Below are 18,548 nucleotides of genomic sequence, written 5' to 3'. Positions count from 1 at the left end.
ACAGAGTTCACACAGCTTTATGATACTAAAGCAGCTTAATTAATACATTTCTCCCATGTTGTTAGTAACACTGCAATAGAATAAAACCTACCCATGACCACATCCATGTTGTGCATATGATTCAAGTGAAAATCTTTATCTGCTAAATCTGTTACGGTTTACTGCCCAGGATTACAGGCAGAGGGGTCACAAATACATGGGAAAACTGTTGCATGCTTTGCTGAAACTAAGCGGCAGCCCAATTCACATCTACATTTTCTTCAGTTTGCTTGATCAATGCTCCATCATGTATCTACCCCTAACCCCATCAGTGCGGCATCAGATCTATAATATTATAAAAGAAAAAACAAGAAACACTGACTCCTACCTTTAGGACATTCCTGGACAAGATCCAGAACAACCGAGTCTGCTCCTTTAGTGTAAACAACAATTTCATCTGTAAGTGGATGCCTGACAACAACAGACATCCGTTTCCTGGTGGAGTCAAATCCCAGGGTGTGCAAAAGTTCAAAGCTTAGACTCCCCAAATGTGGTAGTTCCACGGTTACTTGGTCAGACAGTCTACCAACAAGAGAAAAGCTATATGCTCTGGCAGCATATACAAGAGCAGCTTCATCAGGGCTCTCTGCTTCATAGCGCAACTCTCCCTCCTGTCCATCTCCTTTGACACTGGTTTCTTGCTGAGAGTCCTGACCACCAACAGTAGTTTGTGGAGAGCCAGAGATTTTTCCTTCTAACTTTGTAAAATTGCCTTCAACTGAGTTAGAGGACAAAATACTGGATCCAATTCTCTGCATAGATTTGCTCGTAGCTAGACTTGATGAACTGCTACTATTTGATCCCGTAGTTAGCCGGCTTGGAGTAAACCTACGGATAAAGTCCTCGATAGTCTTAACAGGCGATTTCAGCTCATAACGGACTCGAACCTGTAAAAAAAAAAAAAGCAAGACAGGAGGAAATTAAGGCGGTTAAGCCCATTATGTGCACTTAGTGTCACTGTTTCCAAACCAAATGTCAGCTTGTTTACCTATGTGCAAAAGTCATAAAGTCATAACTCACAGCAACCAGAGTTAAGCCCCCTTCAGTCCTTTGCAGACTGTTGAATGCCCTAACATGTGTTGCATTAAGGAAGCCCAATGTTGACACCTACTGTATTTGTGCCAATCTAAAAGCCACAAAGCTGTAAACCGTCAGTGTCATTGTGGTGATGTCACAGTGTTGATCAGTGTTCTCCTTGCTGGAAACAATGACACGAGGAAACAAAAGTTCTGCCCCTATCAAGAGGGCAATCCCCACACAAAGTGCAGAACAAGGCACTGTAAGATCAATTGTTTGTGACTACAAGTTTTATTTTGGGATGCCATATTTAAGTCCTCTCTCTTTTTTTCTGTCACTTCTTTTCCTGGTGATACCTGCTCTCTATCCTGTGTTGTCAGTTGTCACTAGGCGTGGAAGTGAGAGGAAACTTTCTTCAATGAGGACATAGACCGCAAAAAAACTATGATCATCTGACTCTTGCTCACTTCATCAAAGTTATAAAAGTTTTGGCTGGAGTTGGGCTTTATAAACTGCATAAAAAATAGGTCCACTCGTATTACCTTTTGTCTAGGCTGATTCGGAGAAGTTACAACAACAGTATTGCAAATTGTCAAAGCAACAAAAAAGTCAAACACGTCCATAAGTTCTGGAGTGACCCTGGAGAGGAGATCTTCTTGGTTTCTCACAATCTTCAAAGCTTTAGTGCAATCACTGACTTTTTCTAGAAGCTTTGGGTCAGGAGTGATATCTTTTTCCTTAAGAAAAGAAAACAGGTTTTATTATACATTATTATTATTATACAGTATTTATATAGCACCAACAGTTTGCGCAGTGCTTTACAATATTACAATATAAGGAAGACATTACAATCACAATACAATTCTAGACAAGGTGGTAAGGAGGGCCTTGCACGTGACGGCTTACAATCTAAAAGTACATATACATACACACGTTTACATTTAAACATGCATACACGTTGTAATTCTCTCTATATTCTTTAAATGCCTTTTTCTAAAATGGCCTAGACAGATTTGTTGGTACCCCTAGACAAAATTGAGAACTAGATCATAGTGATCTTTCAAACTGTTTTTGAAATTAGTATCACAAATGTCTTCAATTTTGTCAGCCAATTTAAATACAATTATTTTTCTATTTGATATCATCGTGTGCACCACACCGAAAGCAAAAGAGAGGAGTTGTCTAGGGAGAACATAAAGAAAACTATAGACCAGCATGTAAAGAGTAGAGGCTATAATATCTAACAGCAGCTTAATGCTCCTGTGACTACAGTTGCAAACATTAATAAGACGTTTTAGGTCCATGGGAGTGTTGCCAACCTTCCTGGATGTGGCCCCAAGAGAAGAAAAATCGACCCCAGATTTAACAAAAGGATAGACAGAGCCAAGACATCCATGCTAAACTCCAAGGTCAAGGTACATTAGTGTCGGATTGCATTATCTGTTACTTTTTGAGCAACAGTGAGCTCAAAGGAAGAAGACTCCACAGCAACAGTGAGCTCAAAGGAAGAAGACCCCACAGTTGAAAAATACATAAAAAGTCAGGCTGTAATTAGCTGCAATGCATAATGACAAGCCCAATGCATTCAGGAATGTCTCCATCCTGACAGATGAGACAAAACTCCTCAAATCGGCTCTATGTTCACAAACCAAAAAAAAAATTCTAAAAATTAAGATTTCCAAAAAAAGATTGTTGTACCTACTGTGAAATATGGAGAAGGCTTGATTATGTTTTGGGGCCAATTTGATGCGTCTGGCACAGGGTGCCTTGAATGTGTGCAGGGCACGATGAAATCTCAAGTACATTCGGAATTCTTGAGAAAAAAGTATTGCCCAGTGTTGGAAAGCTCTGTCTCAGTCATCCAATAGGATAATTACACACTTCTAAAAGCACCTAAGAATGCTAAAAGAACAAAACATTGGCCTGTTCTAAAGTGCCCTTGTATTAGCTGTGATCTGAATCCTATTGAACATCTTAAAAAAATGCCTAAAACATGCAGTTTGGACAAGGCACCCTTTAAACCTGAGAGGAATGGTGCAGTTTGCTCAAGAGGGGTCCAAGCTACCTACTAGGTGCAGAAGTCTCACTAAGAGCTACATAAAATCACTTGTTTGCATCTAAATGTTGTTTGACAAAATATTATGTTAAGAGTCCTATCATTTATGTCCATGGCATTTAATTTGATTTATTGCTTAAAATATTCAGTTGAATCAAAAGCAAAGTCTGATTTTTATTAAATATGGAACAATGATTGAAGCCAATTACTTTGGTCAGTTTAAAGTTAAATCAGAGAAGATTGTGGGTTCTTTTATCGTAGAAGGGTACCAACAAAGTTGTCCACATGTGTACACACACAGAATACCTACCTCAAACCTGAAAAACTCCAGCCTAATCATGGCCGGAGCGAGGACAAAAAAAGAACACTGGTCTATGGTAAGGGACCCTCTTTTAACTGCTATGAGGGTGGTCCTGTGGGGGGTCAGGAGGGCGGAGCTGACCCATCGTAGGCTGACATGAGGAGGGAGCCAGGAAATTATATATATTTTTTTTTTTATATTATCCCTCTACCCATACACATTTTTATTACTTAAAGTATACAACAGCTGGTCTGTTGTGGTATGTTGAATTATTCCTACAAAAACACTATCCAGAAATGGCACGACAAAATGAGTTTTTGCTGGAACTTCTGGAATTTGGAAACTTCTGGAAAGTAATTTTTCAGTTCTCAAATACGTGGATACATCCACTGTATCTAAGACATGCGATGGTCTGGCTTAGATATACTGATGATGTACTGCTACTCTGGAAGGGTGGTGAGGACCTCATAAAAATATTTATTTCAGAGCTGAACATCAATGAGAGAAACCTGAAATTCACCTACAGCCACAGTAATGAACAACTTTCGTTCTTAGACCTACTTATTGAGGTAGAGGATGGTGAAATAGTGACTAAAACTTTTCGGAAAACAACAGCAGCAAAACACCCCGCTGCACGCCACAAGCAACCACCCACCACCGTTAAAGCGAGGGATCCCAACTGGCCAATTTCTACGAATTAAAAGAAACTGCACTAAACCAACGGATTACGCCAATGAATCTAAAGCCCTATATAAAAGATTTAGGGAACGAGGATACTCGCATAGGACCCTAAGAAAAAGTAAAACAAAAGTAAACGAAAAAACAAGAACCGAATTACTTGGAGACAAATCCAGAGAAGTCCCTAAACTGGAAAAAAAACTATACAAGAATGATTACTAAATTCGGTTCCGGATGGGAAAAACCGAGATCTATCATGACAAAACATTGGCAGATTCTTGAACTATGCCCAAACCTAACTAAAATAGTAGGTCCAAGACCTCTCTTGACAGCGCAAAGAGCTGCAAACCTAAAAGATGCCCTAGTAAGCTCGGAATTTAGACCTAAACAACTAGACCAAGGACACAATAAACCAAAAGGAATGTTTCCCTGTGGTAGATGTAGGATATGCCCACTGGTGGATAAAACAAACACTTTAAAAAATACAGAAGGTACAAAAACCTATAATATAAATAATTTTATCAACTGTGAGACCAGCAAAGTAATATATCAACTCGAATGTCCATGTCACAAATATTATATAGGAAAAACAAAAAAAGACAATTATCAGAATCGGGATCAGAATCAGAATCGGGGAACATCTAAACGACATTAAGAAAAAAAGAGAAGGATAGTCCTATAGCCATGCATTTTGCGGAAGTCCACGGTGGTCAAATAATAGGTCTAAAGGTAAAAGCCATGTATGCATTAAAACTGCCCCCACGGAGGGGGGATTTTGACACCATTCTCCTCCAAAAAGAAAAAAATGTGGGTCTATAGATTAAACACCCGGGCACCAATGGGTTTAAACAACGAATTTAATCTTAATATGTTCCTGTGAACCCCTCTAAAGATTGTTGAAAGCCTCCGTCCCTACATCACTTCAAATACATTCCTCACAGTGATTAGCATATTGTCTGGCTCTTTGTTTTGTTTTTTATATATTTTCACTGATTATGTTCTTATAAGCCACCTCTCCGTTGCCTATGGAAATTCCTTTGCAAGGAGAAAATCTAGCCCAATGACGCAAGCAAACTGTATTAATAATTAGTCCACAGGTGAGAACAGCATTTATATGTGCCCGACACCTGTGAATCAGCACGTCCTGACGAAGCCACAAGGGGAGGGGTGAAACGCGTAGACGCCACTCTGAACTAGGTGGATGACCCGTAGGACTTCGGCTACACAGCTTCAGTATCCCGATCGACACTACACCTTGGATCTATCTAACAGCACTAGTGTCTGCCTTCATAAGCGGTATCTGGATACCCTATTAACATTGGAATCGTATTGGGGATACCAGAGGGAGATCACGAACGTCATGCTGGAATAAAAAACACGCAACTACCCATGACAATCCTGAAATGGAGATTGAAGAACTGACCACCAGGTTAGACTCGCTGGTCTGCAAAACACGAATCAGCAAAACAAGTTATGCCTACCGTATTGGAAGAAATATCCCCATGTACACATATATAAGGTGAAGACTCTAACACTGTCCATCAGAGAGAACCAATTATAACCAGCTATGTATTGGTCAAAAAATCAAGAAGAGTCACAGCCGGCATATATTGCCCCTCTCTGATAGAACTAACCCACCTTATGATCCGAGACAATACTTAAAAGAAAGATACCGCTGATCTGGATATTATCTAACAAGCTATCACTCACAAAGAATCAAATATCTACTAATGAGAACCCAATCCCGCTAAAGAAGCCGCTATATACCCGTTCACTGCCGATTACAGCCATGTTTATGAAATATACAAAGTGGTAATTTGTAGGATATTTATTAAGGAAAAAACAAAAAAACCTGTGAATCACACCCTTATGGGCAAAAAAGACCTCCATCCGCACTGCTAGATGCACATAGGTCTAATACAGAACTAGTTTCATTAATATTCAGCATGTATGAATATTCAGAGCATAAATTGTTAGTTCTGGGCTCCACCTTCAGGCAAAATCTTAAATTGCAGCTTCCAGTCATTATGACACAGGTAGATGTGTCGCCGCATCATGTTGGTGCATATAGTAGCCTGAAAAGGGGTGAAATCTCCTTAATTCTGGAATACCTCTTCAAATAAAAGGTACAATGTGTTACGTTATTGGCTGGTTAGGAACCTAAAAAAAAATGTATTGAATGGCTTTATTCACATACCATGGGACTGCTGAAGGCCGTGTGCTTTGAAAGGATACTGGCCTTCATAGCTTCTGCTCTGCTGCCAGTCCGTCTGTGGGTCTTGGTACTCTGACTCCTGTGAACTGCTTTTACACTGTGATGGCTGCCACAGCTGTCCCTCCTGGGAAGTGTTGCCGTTTTTGGTCCATTATCTTCTTCTTCCGACTCTACCTCCTGATAGGCTGCTAAGCGTTTTGCTGTAAACATAAAACAAGTAATAAAACCTAGATGCCAAAAGGAAGTAATAAACAATTCAGGACTAAACCTAATTCCATTGACTTGACAACCATAGGATCGCACACCAAACGTGCAGATGTCAATGTATTTTCTTTGTATTTGTGAATGTAACACATGCTGACAGAATGATCATAACTCCTGACCTGCTTTTTTTTCTTGGTCAGAGATTTATAGATAGACAGGAGACAGACATGTATATAATCTGCTGAAACTATAGCTTAACATTTTCCAGGGAAATGATTGTGTGCACTTTATGATGCATTATTCTGTCCCCTATCAAATTAGTCTACATGTTTTACCTATCTGTGGTGAAGCTTCCTTTAAACCTGTTCCAAGTAAACATATATTTGAAGCATGCATGATTTTTTTTTAGGTAAGCCTACATTATGTGCTACTAAAACTCCTGCTGCATTTTTATAAAATCTCTCTTATTAAAACACATTGGTTTGCTTGAAATGTCTAATAGGCGTTTTTCTTCGCAGGCTTTAAATGGAGGACGTTATAGGAATTCTAAAGCATTAAATAAAACACAAGTTTAATTGTCGACAAAATGAAAGACTATAAAGGAAATATGTAATGATGTTCTATAATCTTTTCTGACAGCAAATTATTCATACATCTTTTTTTTACTCACTCAAATTATTTTTACGGTGACTCAGTCAGCACCAGTAGATACCAAACCTTACAAAAATTAATTTACACTAAAGCTTATGCTTTTAACTTCTTATATTTCTTAAAATGGGAATAAATGGGGCACATCTCAAAAAGCCATTGCTGCATTATATAAACTAAAGCACAATGTATGAGCATATTACATTCACTGTTGAATAAAGACTGTAGGCTCAGCTGAATGTTATTAAATAAGCTTCAGTAAGGCTTTACAGGAGTTTCTGTGCACCAGATCCCAAATTTCATATAGCTTTTTGTATTTCAACCCCCATGCAGACTCCTTTATAGCATGAATATTGATATTTTCCTCACGCTATAGTATTTCACATGAAGGTCACATTATTAGGGTAGAACACTTAAAAAAAAAAAAAAAATTACAACTTTTCAATGCTCAGAAATGCATCAGTAGTTGGGGAAAACATTTCCTGGTGAGAATTTAATGCTGATGACATGAAGAAAGATGGGGAACCAACTAATGCACTTTTATATTGATTGCTGCAGCAGCAATGTCTAATAATAAAGCTCTGAGCCAGCACAGCCCTGCTTTGGCAATGAGAGAAAAGTAAAACAGATGCCCATCTCACGGGGCACTGGAGTGCGCAAGAGAGAACCAACAGCTGAAACATTAGTTGCACAGATGGCTCTGTTTTGTGGATAGCAGGGATGCTCAGGTAGCTTACTAAGCATTTGTCCCACAAATTGAATCCCTAATGTGAATGGGGAAATTAAGGTTTTCATCATTTAAGGCTGCCTAAGGCTTTGTTTGCTATTCTAGATATGCTAAGATTTTACTGTAATTGATAATGATAACTCGCACAAAAACAGAATAATCAACTTACTCGTGAACAACTGCTTTTGTTTACAGGGCGTTTATGCCGTTATGCTAAACGTCAACAGTGCCATGACTAATAAAGGTCAATATTAAAACTCCACACATAAAAAGCATTTACCTATGCAACCTTGGCTCTAAGTCACTTAAATTCAAAAGGAAGGAATCAATCTGCATAAAGGCAAGACTTACAGTTACAACAGCTTTGGTTTAAATATGTAATGGACTGCCATGGTATGGAAAATGTTGTATGTACAAGTGGTTTAGTACGCATTTAAGTCTTAGACTTTATAATTTCAACAGAAAATATTAATTTAATCGGTTGCACATACAAAAAAAAAATAGGATTAAATATACTCAATGAGGGACTCGGGATTCAAAAGACATTTGGGTTATACAGAAGCCTACAGGGGCAATTGAACACTGGCCAACAAAACAACAGTGACCAGCTTGGTGTAACCCTCCCACTCGCATAATTTCTTAGTTTTTTAACAAAGCAGTACAAAAACTGCATTCATTGAGGGACACAGGATTCAAAAACATTTGGAACATACATAAGCAGTCCAACACACGGGTGGGAAGCATAGCAATTAAAATGCTAACAGGCCCACTAAAAAACAACATCAGAAAAAAATCTCAGGACGGCCTACAGTTCAAAGAGCGGTCTGAAGGACCTTATGTCCAAAGTTGGTGTCAGCTGCAGCTAGAGCGCTCACCTGGTAGAACTTAAAAAGGATATGCGAGCAGAAGACCAGGCCGCAGTCTTTTCAAACCTGGAAAACAGTTGTCTTATGCTGCAAACCCCAAGAAGCACTCACTAATCCAGTAGTGTCCCTTGACAAGGTAGGGTGGAAGCCGATTGTTGAGACTACAGGCTTGAACAATTACTTGTCTGAGCTACTGAGAAATGGTGGCGCGAGAAGCTGCTTCCTCCTTGCATGGACCATCAGAAATGAAAAATTGAGTACATCTTCCTAATAGAAGCAGTGACCATGAACTAGAATCCAATAGCACGAACATCATCCAGAAATTGATATAGTCCTCTGATCTTCTGGAGCTGGACAGAGCAATAAAAGGACAATGTCCTGGTAGACATGAAAAGCTGAAACCATCATAGGAAGAAAGGAGGCTCCAGGCCTCAACAGACAAGACTTCCATATACTGTATTTATTTAGCTGTGCACACATGATTACCTATTAGCCTGAGTCTGCTGAGCCAAGCTCCCCGACACCTTTCTGGTGGATACTGGTGGTTGAAGTGCTACGTATTACATCAAAGAATATTAGTTTACACAGCCTGTTGCACTACACTGTTTGCAAAATACAGCAAGATGAGCCAGGAGAGAGAGCGGGGAGAGACAGACAGGAGAGCAAGGAGAGACAGCCAGGAGAGAGAGCGAGGAGAGTCAGGAGACAGCGAGGAGAGAGAGCGAGGAGAGAGAGCGAGGAGAGAGAGCGAGGAGAGAGAGCCAGGAGAGAGCGAGGAGAGACAGCCAGGAGAGAGCGAGGAGAGACAGCCAGGAGAGAGCGAGGAGAGACAGCCAGGAGAGAGCGAGGAGAGACAGCCAGGAGAGAGCGAGGAGAGACAGCCAGGAGAGAGCGAGGAGAGACAGCCAGGAGAGAGCGAGGAGAGACAGCCAGGAGAGAGCGAGGAGAGACAGCCAGGAGAGAGCGAGGAGAGACAGCCAGGAGAGAGCAAGGGAGGTTTTTTTTTTTGGTAGATCTCATGTAGCTCGTCATTTGAAAAGTAGATCTTAACACAAAAATTGTGGGCGCCCCTGATCTAGAGGATCTCTGTACCAGGAGACAAACCTGACCAGTTTGTTGTTGAACTTGGAGGCCAGGAGGTCCGCATCTGGCATCTCCCACCTGAGACACAGGTACTTAACATCTCCAGGTGTATGGCCCATTCTGTCAGATCCAGGTGCTGCCAACTGAGAATGTCCGCCTGTCAACTGTCCATGCCAGGAATGCAAACGGTGGACAAGACTGGAACATGAAGTTCTGCCCAAGACAGAATCCTTTTAACCTCTCCTGGCATGGCAAGATTTTTGGTTCCTCCCCGATGGTTGATGTATGCCACTGCTGTGGCATTGTCCAACTGGAAGCTAATCAGATGACCCACCAGTAGGGATGTCTAGCATTGAAGAGAGAACAAAACTGCCCAGGGCTCCAGAATGTTGATTGGGTTTCTCCAGCATCCAATTCTCCAGCACTGGCGAGATGGTTTAGGACTCCTACCCAGCAGTCAGGCTGATTTTTATTGTGAGGATCCTCCAAAAGATGGGAAGAAAATATATCCCAAACTGCAGAGCTGGATTGGTAATCCACCAGGCCAAAGACCATCGTGGTCCACACAGATGGGTGAATCAGTTTATGCAGAGTTTGAACAGACTTGTCCCACAATGACAGAATGTTGATTTGTAGGGATCTGGAGCAAAACTGGCCAAATAGCACTACCTAGAAGGAAGCTACAATCTTCCTGTCATGACTTTCATGCATATGCAAAGAGGTCTGTCAATTCTTGAACAGATGAGCCGAGTCCGCTGTTTAAGCTGAGAAGTCTGAAGTTTCTCCTGGAGAAGAAAATATTTAGCTTGAGTTGTGTCTAAGATAAGACCCAAACACTCCCAAGTGATAGCCAGCTCAAAGGCTGACTTCTGAAGGTTTGGGATCCCACTGAACCTTTGTAGGGCCTTTGGTGAGCACATGGGTTGGGAGCCCAGAGCAAAGAAAAGAAATCGCTGATGTAATAGAAAAACAGAGACATGCAACTTCATGTCCTTGATGTCTACAGAGGCCTTCAAGAAGAGAAAAAACAGACCTGGCAGATTCCATGCACAATTTTGGGGATTAAATTAAGACATTTAGAGCCTTGAGTTTCAAGATGGGACAAATGCCCCTATTTGGTTTTGGAACTGTGAAAAGGTTGGAATTAAGCCCCTGAAACAAAAGGTATTCTTCTTGGCTAATCAAGTGACTTATTTGTATAGGGTGTTTAATGCAGCTCCAAATGTTGCCAAGCTTTTAGCCAAAAAGTTCTTCACGTTCACTGACCGGAAACTCATTCTGGAAATAAGAGGGGAGACATCGACTAACCTGTCTATGCACTAATTTAGGGCATCCAGCATGATCTCTAAGCATACTATGAATAGGGGGGGATCCGAGTAAATGAAAACTGAATCCTTTTCTAAGGGTTTAATCTATTCCACTAATGTCTGGGAGACCAACATCACAGATATAGCAGGGCATTGCAAGGTTGTCAAAAGAATATCCAAATGTTTATCTATGGGATGCTTAAACACTGGCACATCCTCTACAGGAATCAACACTTTATTAAGATGTGACACTGCCAAAACAGTGGAAACGGCTCACATCTTAAAAAAGGCCTCCTTAAATGGATATTGGTCTGCAAAACATTGGGAGGTGGTGGTTTTTAAGGTTTCCATTCTCCATACAGGACGTCTTGGAGTAAGGCCGTTCTACCATTCTTAATCTGGTAAGCAACATAACAGCAAAAATGCCTAGGAGCTATGGCAGTTCCTGTGACTCCTCAATATAATCTGGCAAGGATTTTTGAGAGTCTTTGTCTGATAGAGCCTCTCTAGCAGAAGGCATAGAGGCTGCTAAAGGTGCAGGCAGATTAGATGATTCAGTAGGGGAAGGAGTGGAGGTACACTTATAGCCACTGCGGTTAGATTTAGCAATCATAGTGTCAATTTGGTTCGTGAAATTCTGCATAACTGCAGTAAAATCCTCCCAGGATACGACTTAGGAGGGGGCCACATCCATAGGAGCTAAAAGACTCAAAAAAAATTTAGGGACTTAAGAAGGAAGCAAACTTCCAGGCTGTCAGTGTCGGGCCATTGAGAGGGAGCACTACAGGGCACCCTGAAATGGTTCTCCCCTTGCGTTTGGAGTCCGATACATTGCACTGCTTTGCAGCACCATCACTCAGAATCCCAGGTAAAACCTTGGGTACTCAAACTACTCAAATGTTCGGAGCAAAACAAGGCAGCAAAAGAGACAGCACTGCATGCACAAAACAGTAGGAGTGAAGTCCCATCACATACTAGTTCATCCTATAGAGATTGTATGCAGATACTGATGGGCCACATATTGACTTTAAATACTTCTTGGGAATACCAGAGATATTTCTGCAATTGAACTGCCTTGTAAGATTACTTGCCATACAGGGTGGTCTTGCAGCACTTGCCGAAGTTTTCATGATCTGATGAAGCATACAGAGTAAATGACTCCCGATGCATCTCTTGTTGCTAAAGTCGCAGTGTTAAAGAAGAACCCCCGGCATTTCAAAAATTAACCTTTGCAGTGGGGCTACCACGCACCAAATGGGTTAAAGGCTCATTTTGGTGTAGGTGCAAAAAAAAAAAAAAAGACAAGACGAAGAGAGATACTTAACTGATCATCAGTCCTTGCCGACTGCTAGACAGTTTCCCGCAGCCTCTCCTCTCGACTCCAGCGGTCTAAGTACGGATGGCATCATCACGTCTAACACAATTCCACGGACTTGCATTTGATGTGAAGACGCTGAAGGACATTCCACAGCTCTGGGGGCTGAGCACTCAATGCCATGGGACTGAGGATTAGGCGAGTGCATCTTCTTTATTCTGGCCCCTAGACCAAAAGGTGCACTTACACTGCGGAGATGTTCTTTAACCTCTTGCCGTCCGCCCGTAGTAAAAAAACGGACGGACGGCACTGCAGCATCTGCGGGTTGCCGTCTCCAGACGGCAATTTTTTTCTGCTCGTGCGCGCCCCCTAGCGGGCACGCACGGGCAGAAAAGACCCGTCCAATGCAAACACCCGGTACCGGGTGTTTCACATATAGGCGATCAGCGGGTCCATAGCCCGCCGATCGCCTATATGTGCTCGTTCGCGGCACCCCCCCCCCCCCGCCCGGTCGGCGCTTCCGGTTTTTTTTCCCCCCCTGACCCCTCACCTTGATTCCCGGGATCCGCTGCCCCATCTTGGATCCCGGGACCGGCTCCGAGGGCGTCAGGAGGAGGAGGACGGGAGATCAGCTCCTTGCTGATCCCCGTCCGGGCTGTGAATGCAGAAGTGATGTGTGTTACATCACTTCCGCATTCACCTGTCAGTCATCTGGAGAGAGAAGAAGCTGATAAAGCAGATCTCTGCTTTATCAGCTTCTTTTGGGGTCCATAGGTGATATTAGGGGTCCTAGAGACCCCTAATATCTCCATAAAGAGGACCTGTCAGTGTGCCTTTGCTATTATATAGGGGGTTGTTATCCCCCTATATAATAGCAATAACAAAAGTGCAAAAAAATATATATAAATAAAAAAGAAGAAAAGCAACACAAAATAAAATAAAATAAAAGCCACATATAAAAAAAGGGGAAAAAAACCCCCCAAAATGTTTAACTCCCCCACCCCCACTTTACGCGCCTAGAAACGGAAATACGCGTCCGGTGCCCCAGCGCGCAAAAATTACAATTGCGCTACACATGTTACATATCGCCGCGAACGTCGGAGTGAGAGCAATCATTTTAGGGCCATCAATCACTGATCACACTAAACTGATGAGCGGTAACAGCTTTTAAAGCGTCGCCTAGGGCCAATTTTGGGTATTATCGTTTTTTGAGGTTTCGCGCACGCAATTTTAAGGCTTGACATGTTTAGTGTCTTTTTACCCGACGTGACCCCATCTTTTATATTTTACCAAAAAATTGGGTAATAATAAATGTTTTATCATTTAATATAGGGGAAACTGTTTTTTTTTTTTTTAATTTCGGTAATTTTTCCTTAATATAGTAAAAAAATAAAACCCCCAGTGGTGAATAAATACCACCAAAAGAAAGCTCTATCTGTCCCCAAAAAAGGGTATAAAATTAATTTCAGTACAGCGCTGCATGACGGAATAAATGTCAGTCAAAGTACCGCAGCGCTGAATACTGAAAAATGGCCTGGATGGGAAGGGGGTTTAACACCGCGGATGTCAACTGGTTAAAGAGGCCAATTAATGTGTCAATACTCTTTCAGAACTGGAAGACTTCAATCTGAAAAGCACATACTCTAAGGTTTATCTAACATTAAAACAGAAGTGTCAGTGCACAGACCACATGATAAATGGTGGGCAGACTTGCGCATTTCTCTCAAAAGTGCTAAATACAGAAGGGCCAAAGTGCAGGTGGGCACAAAGACAAGAAATCATGAATATGTTGCCCTGGATTATTTGGCTCTTGCACATTTATTCTGGTTTCCAAAACAAAGTTATCTTACCATTGGCATCGTGAGAATACTCTATTCCAGAGACTGTGCAGCGTCTGAAGACCATTTTATTCTCTGTTAGTGTTCCAGTTTTGTCGGAAAATATATACTGTATCTGACCTAAGTCTTCAGTGATATTCAGGGCACGGCACTGTAGCCGAGAGTCTGTTTCTTCATCGTACAGGTCCTTGTCTTGATGAATAAAATAAACTTGGCAGATTTTAACAATTTCAATGGAAACATAGAGGGACACTGGAATAAGAACCTGTCATTTAAGCAAAGCAAATAAAATGAAAATATCAAGTCAGTATAAAGCTCTCTTCAATATCAAATTTGTTATATGATAGATAACTATAACAAAATCATACAAAATTACTTGAGACCACATTTTTATTCAAACATTGCAGCAAGACAAAAGAAGCGAGCATACAAAAAAGAAAGCAACCACCTACAAATCTGGCCCATACCTTAGCAGGAGGAAACTGCTGGCACTTGTTAGGGTCAGGTTGATCTTTGAAGAACCCTGCTCCCTGACAACCAGGAAAGACCAGCCCAAACACGAGTAAGCAGCGCAATTTGTCTGGTTAACCGGTGGTATGCCCTGACTGCCTTAAAGTGACATTAAATCCTCAGATTTGTTACCATAAACCAATACTGTAATGTGTGCCTTACTGTAATCCATGGTAGTTTCTCTTCTCTTTCCTGCTCTTCCTTTTAAATCCTCATGTCTTCTCATGCTGGGGGAGAACTTCCCTTTGCAGCTGAGTGCCTCTTCCTGTAGTGCTGGCTCAGGTTGTGAACCTACACACAGACGCCATGGGGTTGATTTACTAACCTTATAAAACACACCACGAACATGTATACACCTCTGTAGTGTGTTCCCTCCCAGCATGATCTATGGGTGGAATCTAAACACCTTTGTAGTGTGTACACACCCAGCAGGTGTGTTGTGCAAAGCCCTGCATGAATTACAAGGTGATGTTGTGTAAATTAGCTCTATGTTGTGTTGCTTGCGTTGATGAATGCAGGAATGTAAATGCATGAGCTAACCATTTTTGTCTAAACTGTAAAGCAGCATTATATATGCATCATGTGCATGATTTTTCCATATATGGCATTAGTGGAAATATGCTTTTAGAGACTTTTTGGTTGATAAATACATTTTGCTGTGTGAAAATCACACGCACCTGGTGCGTGCGTGTGTTTAGGTTAGTAAATCACCCCCCATGTATCCATTTCAGAGACAAGGCAGTCTGCTGCAAAACAGAAGTTCTGCCCAGCATGAGAAGAGATACAGATTTAAAAAGGAAGAGCAGCAAAGAGAAGGGAAACAACCATGGATTACAGTAAGGCACACATTACAGTATTGTTTTATGTTAAAAAATCTGAGGGTTTAATGTCACTTTAATAACACTGTGGCTTATGAGCCAATTAAACTGCACCCCAATCAAATATGCAGTTAGAAATTTCCTATGTTGGAAACCAACCTGACTGCAACAATCAGTGCTGCAATCAATGGGTGGATATTACAAATGTAAAAGGAGATGAAATGTTATTTATGTAAAATGCTTGCCTTGCCTCAGTACAAACAAAAATAAAAAAATCCTGAAATCCTAAAAGTTAGTTACTTTTCACATCAGAACATTAGTATTGTATTTCTTTTCATTTTCTTTGGCAATTGTTTAATTTAATCTTAGAAAAAGTCAGATGTTGGCAAAAAGGTCATAATTTAGGTACAATTAAAGTTGTTCTTTTAATATAGTGCATACATCCAAAACTGTGTCTTGTTGCTTTTCCAGAAGGTCTTGCTGCTCACCTGCTGTACAGAAACAATAACAGGACCTGGGATTTATATAACTTGTTGGCTCCAATTCTGTTAGCTTAAAAGGAGAACTATGAGGTGAGTGATTTTCACTCAACCTCATAATTCGAGCCGACGTGTGACAATGAAACTGTCACATGCCGACTCAACAGATCGGGAAGTGAGCGAACACATACCGTTGCTCGCTCACTTCTCGATCCTGTCCCTGCAGAGAGCCGTGAACGTCAGTCACGGCTCCCTACAGGGATTCCCCCCTCCCCTCTCCGATCCACCAGAGCTGAGTGGAGGAACGGACGGGGGAGGGGGCGGGTACAGCTGGATCTGCCTCTAGATAGGCAGAGCCAGCTGTCAATCACACAGCTGGGTGGATCTCGACAGTAATGTTGGGATCCGTCCCGGCTGCGGCACCTCAGTATACTGCGAGCTGTAGCTCGCGGTATACTGAGCTTTGAGTCTAGGGAGGACGCTAGTTTAAGTCCTCCCGTGAACCTGAGAACTATGGTGACAAACACTTACCCCATAGTTCTCCTTTAACAGCTCAGAGATCATAGGCTTTTTACACCTCCCTCATAGTACGGTATGTCATTATGCTCCCATGTATTTTCATAATGGGGCACTGCACAGAACAATATGGCTCCTCTTAGCCCTGTGTTCCCCTTTCAAATTTGTGAACTGTCGCATTTTTTTTCTTCAAACAAGTAACAAGTGTTGGGGGGGGGAGAAAAAAAAGGAGCCTTGTGTTTGAACAGAACTGCCTTATTACACGACCAGTTCCTGCCAAAAAATGTTTTTTTTACATCCATTCCTTCAGATGGTAGCACTGTTTCATCTCCTCCCGCTAGTCCTGCTGAACAGACTAGGCAAGAAGGCATATGGATTAAATGGAATATGTACAGGTGAAACTCGAATAATTAGAATATCGTGCAAAAGTAATTGCAGTAAGTGCTGCAAAAGGGGCCCAAACCAAGTACTGAGTACATATGCATGCTTGTACTTTTCAGAGGTCTGATATTGTACAATCCTTGTTTTATTGATTGCATGTAATAATCTACTTTTTTGAGGTAGTGGATTTGGGGTTTTCATGAGCTGTAAGCCATAATCATCACAATTATGACAAATCATGGCTTGAATTATCTTGCTTTGCATGTAATGAGTCTATCTCATATATTAGTTTCAGCTTTTAAGTTGCATTAGTGAAATAAACTTTGCACGATATTCTAATTATTCGAGTTTCACCTGTATAATGCAAAAGGTAGCACAGATTGGTACGTTTAAATGCATACACAATGCTTACCTTACAATTTCAAAGTGGTTGCAACTATCAAGAAAAAATAAAATAACTTTAGTTCTGCTTTAAGTAATTTGTGATCCTTTATTGTTAGTTATTGTTTTGATTAGCACTAATCCTACAAAGTAGTACTAGGTGGAGAAATACAAATTAAAAGTTGGGACTTAAAATTATGTTCATCATATGCTCATTTTCATGACATATTCCAAAAAGTTACCTGTAAAACAATGATCATAGTGAAAAATAAATACAATGCAGAAAGCAGGGGCTTCACGTAATTTCCATCAGTTCCCAGGACATCAAACACTGGTCTCTTCTCTCCATACTGCCATACCCATAGTGCATGACCTGCCCAAAAATAAGACATGGTGAAAAGAAGTGAAATATAGCTTTACTAGTGATCCATACTTTAGTAAGGAGGTAGGTTGTGGCATACAGTTGTGGTTACTCTTCTTTAACTATCAAGCCATTTAGCACAGCAGTGGTAGGTGGATCATGTGCCGCCAGGCTTTTTGTTACTTTTTTTTTTTTTTTAATTGCTTAACCAGTTTTATAATAAAACAGGGTACAAAGAGGTGGTAACGGTCTGATACAGCACAGCATTTACAAGGCACAAGGGTCAGATGTATATCAAGTGCAAAGCATTGTTAATACAGATAGTACATTGTACGTCTTTAGGAATCAGCAAAGAAATTCCTTTTGGAGATGTTGGAAGAGCCTTCAGTAAAAGGAGTGTCAGGTGCTGGAATCTTCTATGATCTGGTGGATGAAGCTGTACTGCATCAAAGGGTGAATTATACTTTGGAGGGTTAGATGGGAGGTTAATGCACAACCCAGGAGACCTCACAGGAGGAGCTCTAAACAGCATACCAATATATGAGCAGTTCACCTTTCTTGACATACGGCTTAATATTCTGCTGAAGTGGTGTATTCATCAGTGCTACATTTTCCTAAATTGTTCACCACGATTCTGAAGGGAAAAGTGCTAGATCCTCTAGGTCTCTTATTTAATTTATTTTGATTTTAATTTATTTATCCATAAGGAAACTGTAGGGGGTTTGTGTTTGCTGCTTCCATAATAGAGGCATACAACAACTTTGCTGTTTGAGTAAATGTTTACACAGCGTCTTTTTTTTTTTTTTTA

The 18,548-nt window shown here is 41.1% G+C and overlaps 1 protein-coding gene across 1 annotated transcript in view; it reads right to left on the bottom strand.

Annotated features, from left to right (window-relative positions):
- ATP10A (ATPase phospholipid transporting 10A (putative)) overlaps positions 1–18,548 on the bottom strand; it is a 123,903-nt gene that overhangs the window by 40,531 nt on the left and 64,824 nt on the right. Inside the window, exons 6-10 of the mRNA XM_018563400.1 lie at positions 17,622–17,752; positions 14,307–14,559; positions 6,289–6,506; positions 1,599–1,793; positions 368–926 (exon numbers count right to left, since the gene is read on the bottom strand). Coding sequence (XP_018418902.1) covers positions 368–926; positions 1,599–1,793; positions 6,289–6,506; positions 14,307–14,559; positions 17,622–17,752 — 1,356 coding nt within the window. The remainder of the gene's footprint in view (positions 1–367; positions 927–1,598; positions 1,794–6,288; positions 6,507–14,306; positions 14,560–17,621; positions 17,753–18,548) is intronic.

The sequence above is a fragment of the Nanorana parkeri genome, unplaced genomic scaffold (assembly GCF_000935625.1).
Source record: "Nanorana parkeri isolate BGI_ZX_2015 unplaced genomic scaffold, ASM93562v1 scaffold21, whole genome shotgun sequence".
In the NCBI taxonomy this organism is placed as follows: domain Eukaryota; kingdom Metazoa; phylum Chordata; class Amphibia; order Anura; family Dicroglossidae; genus Nanorana; species Nanorana parkeri.
Note: the sequence above shows the minus strand (reverse complement) of the source record. Positions and strands in the feature narration are given on the sequence as shown.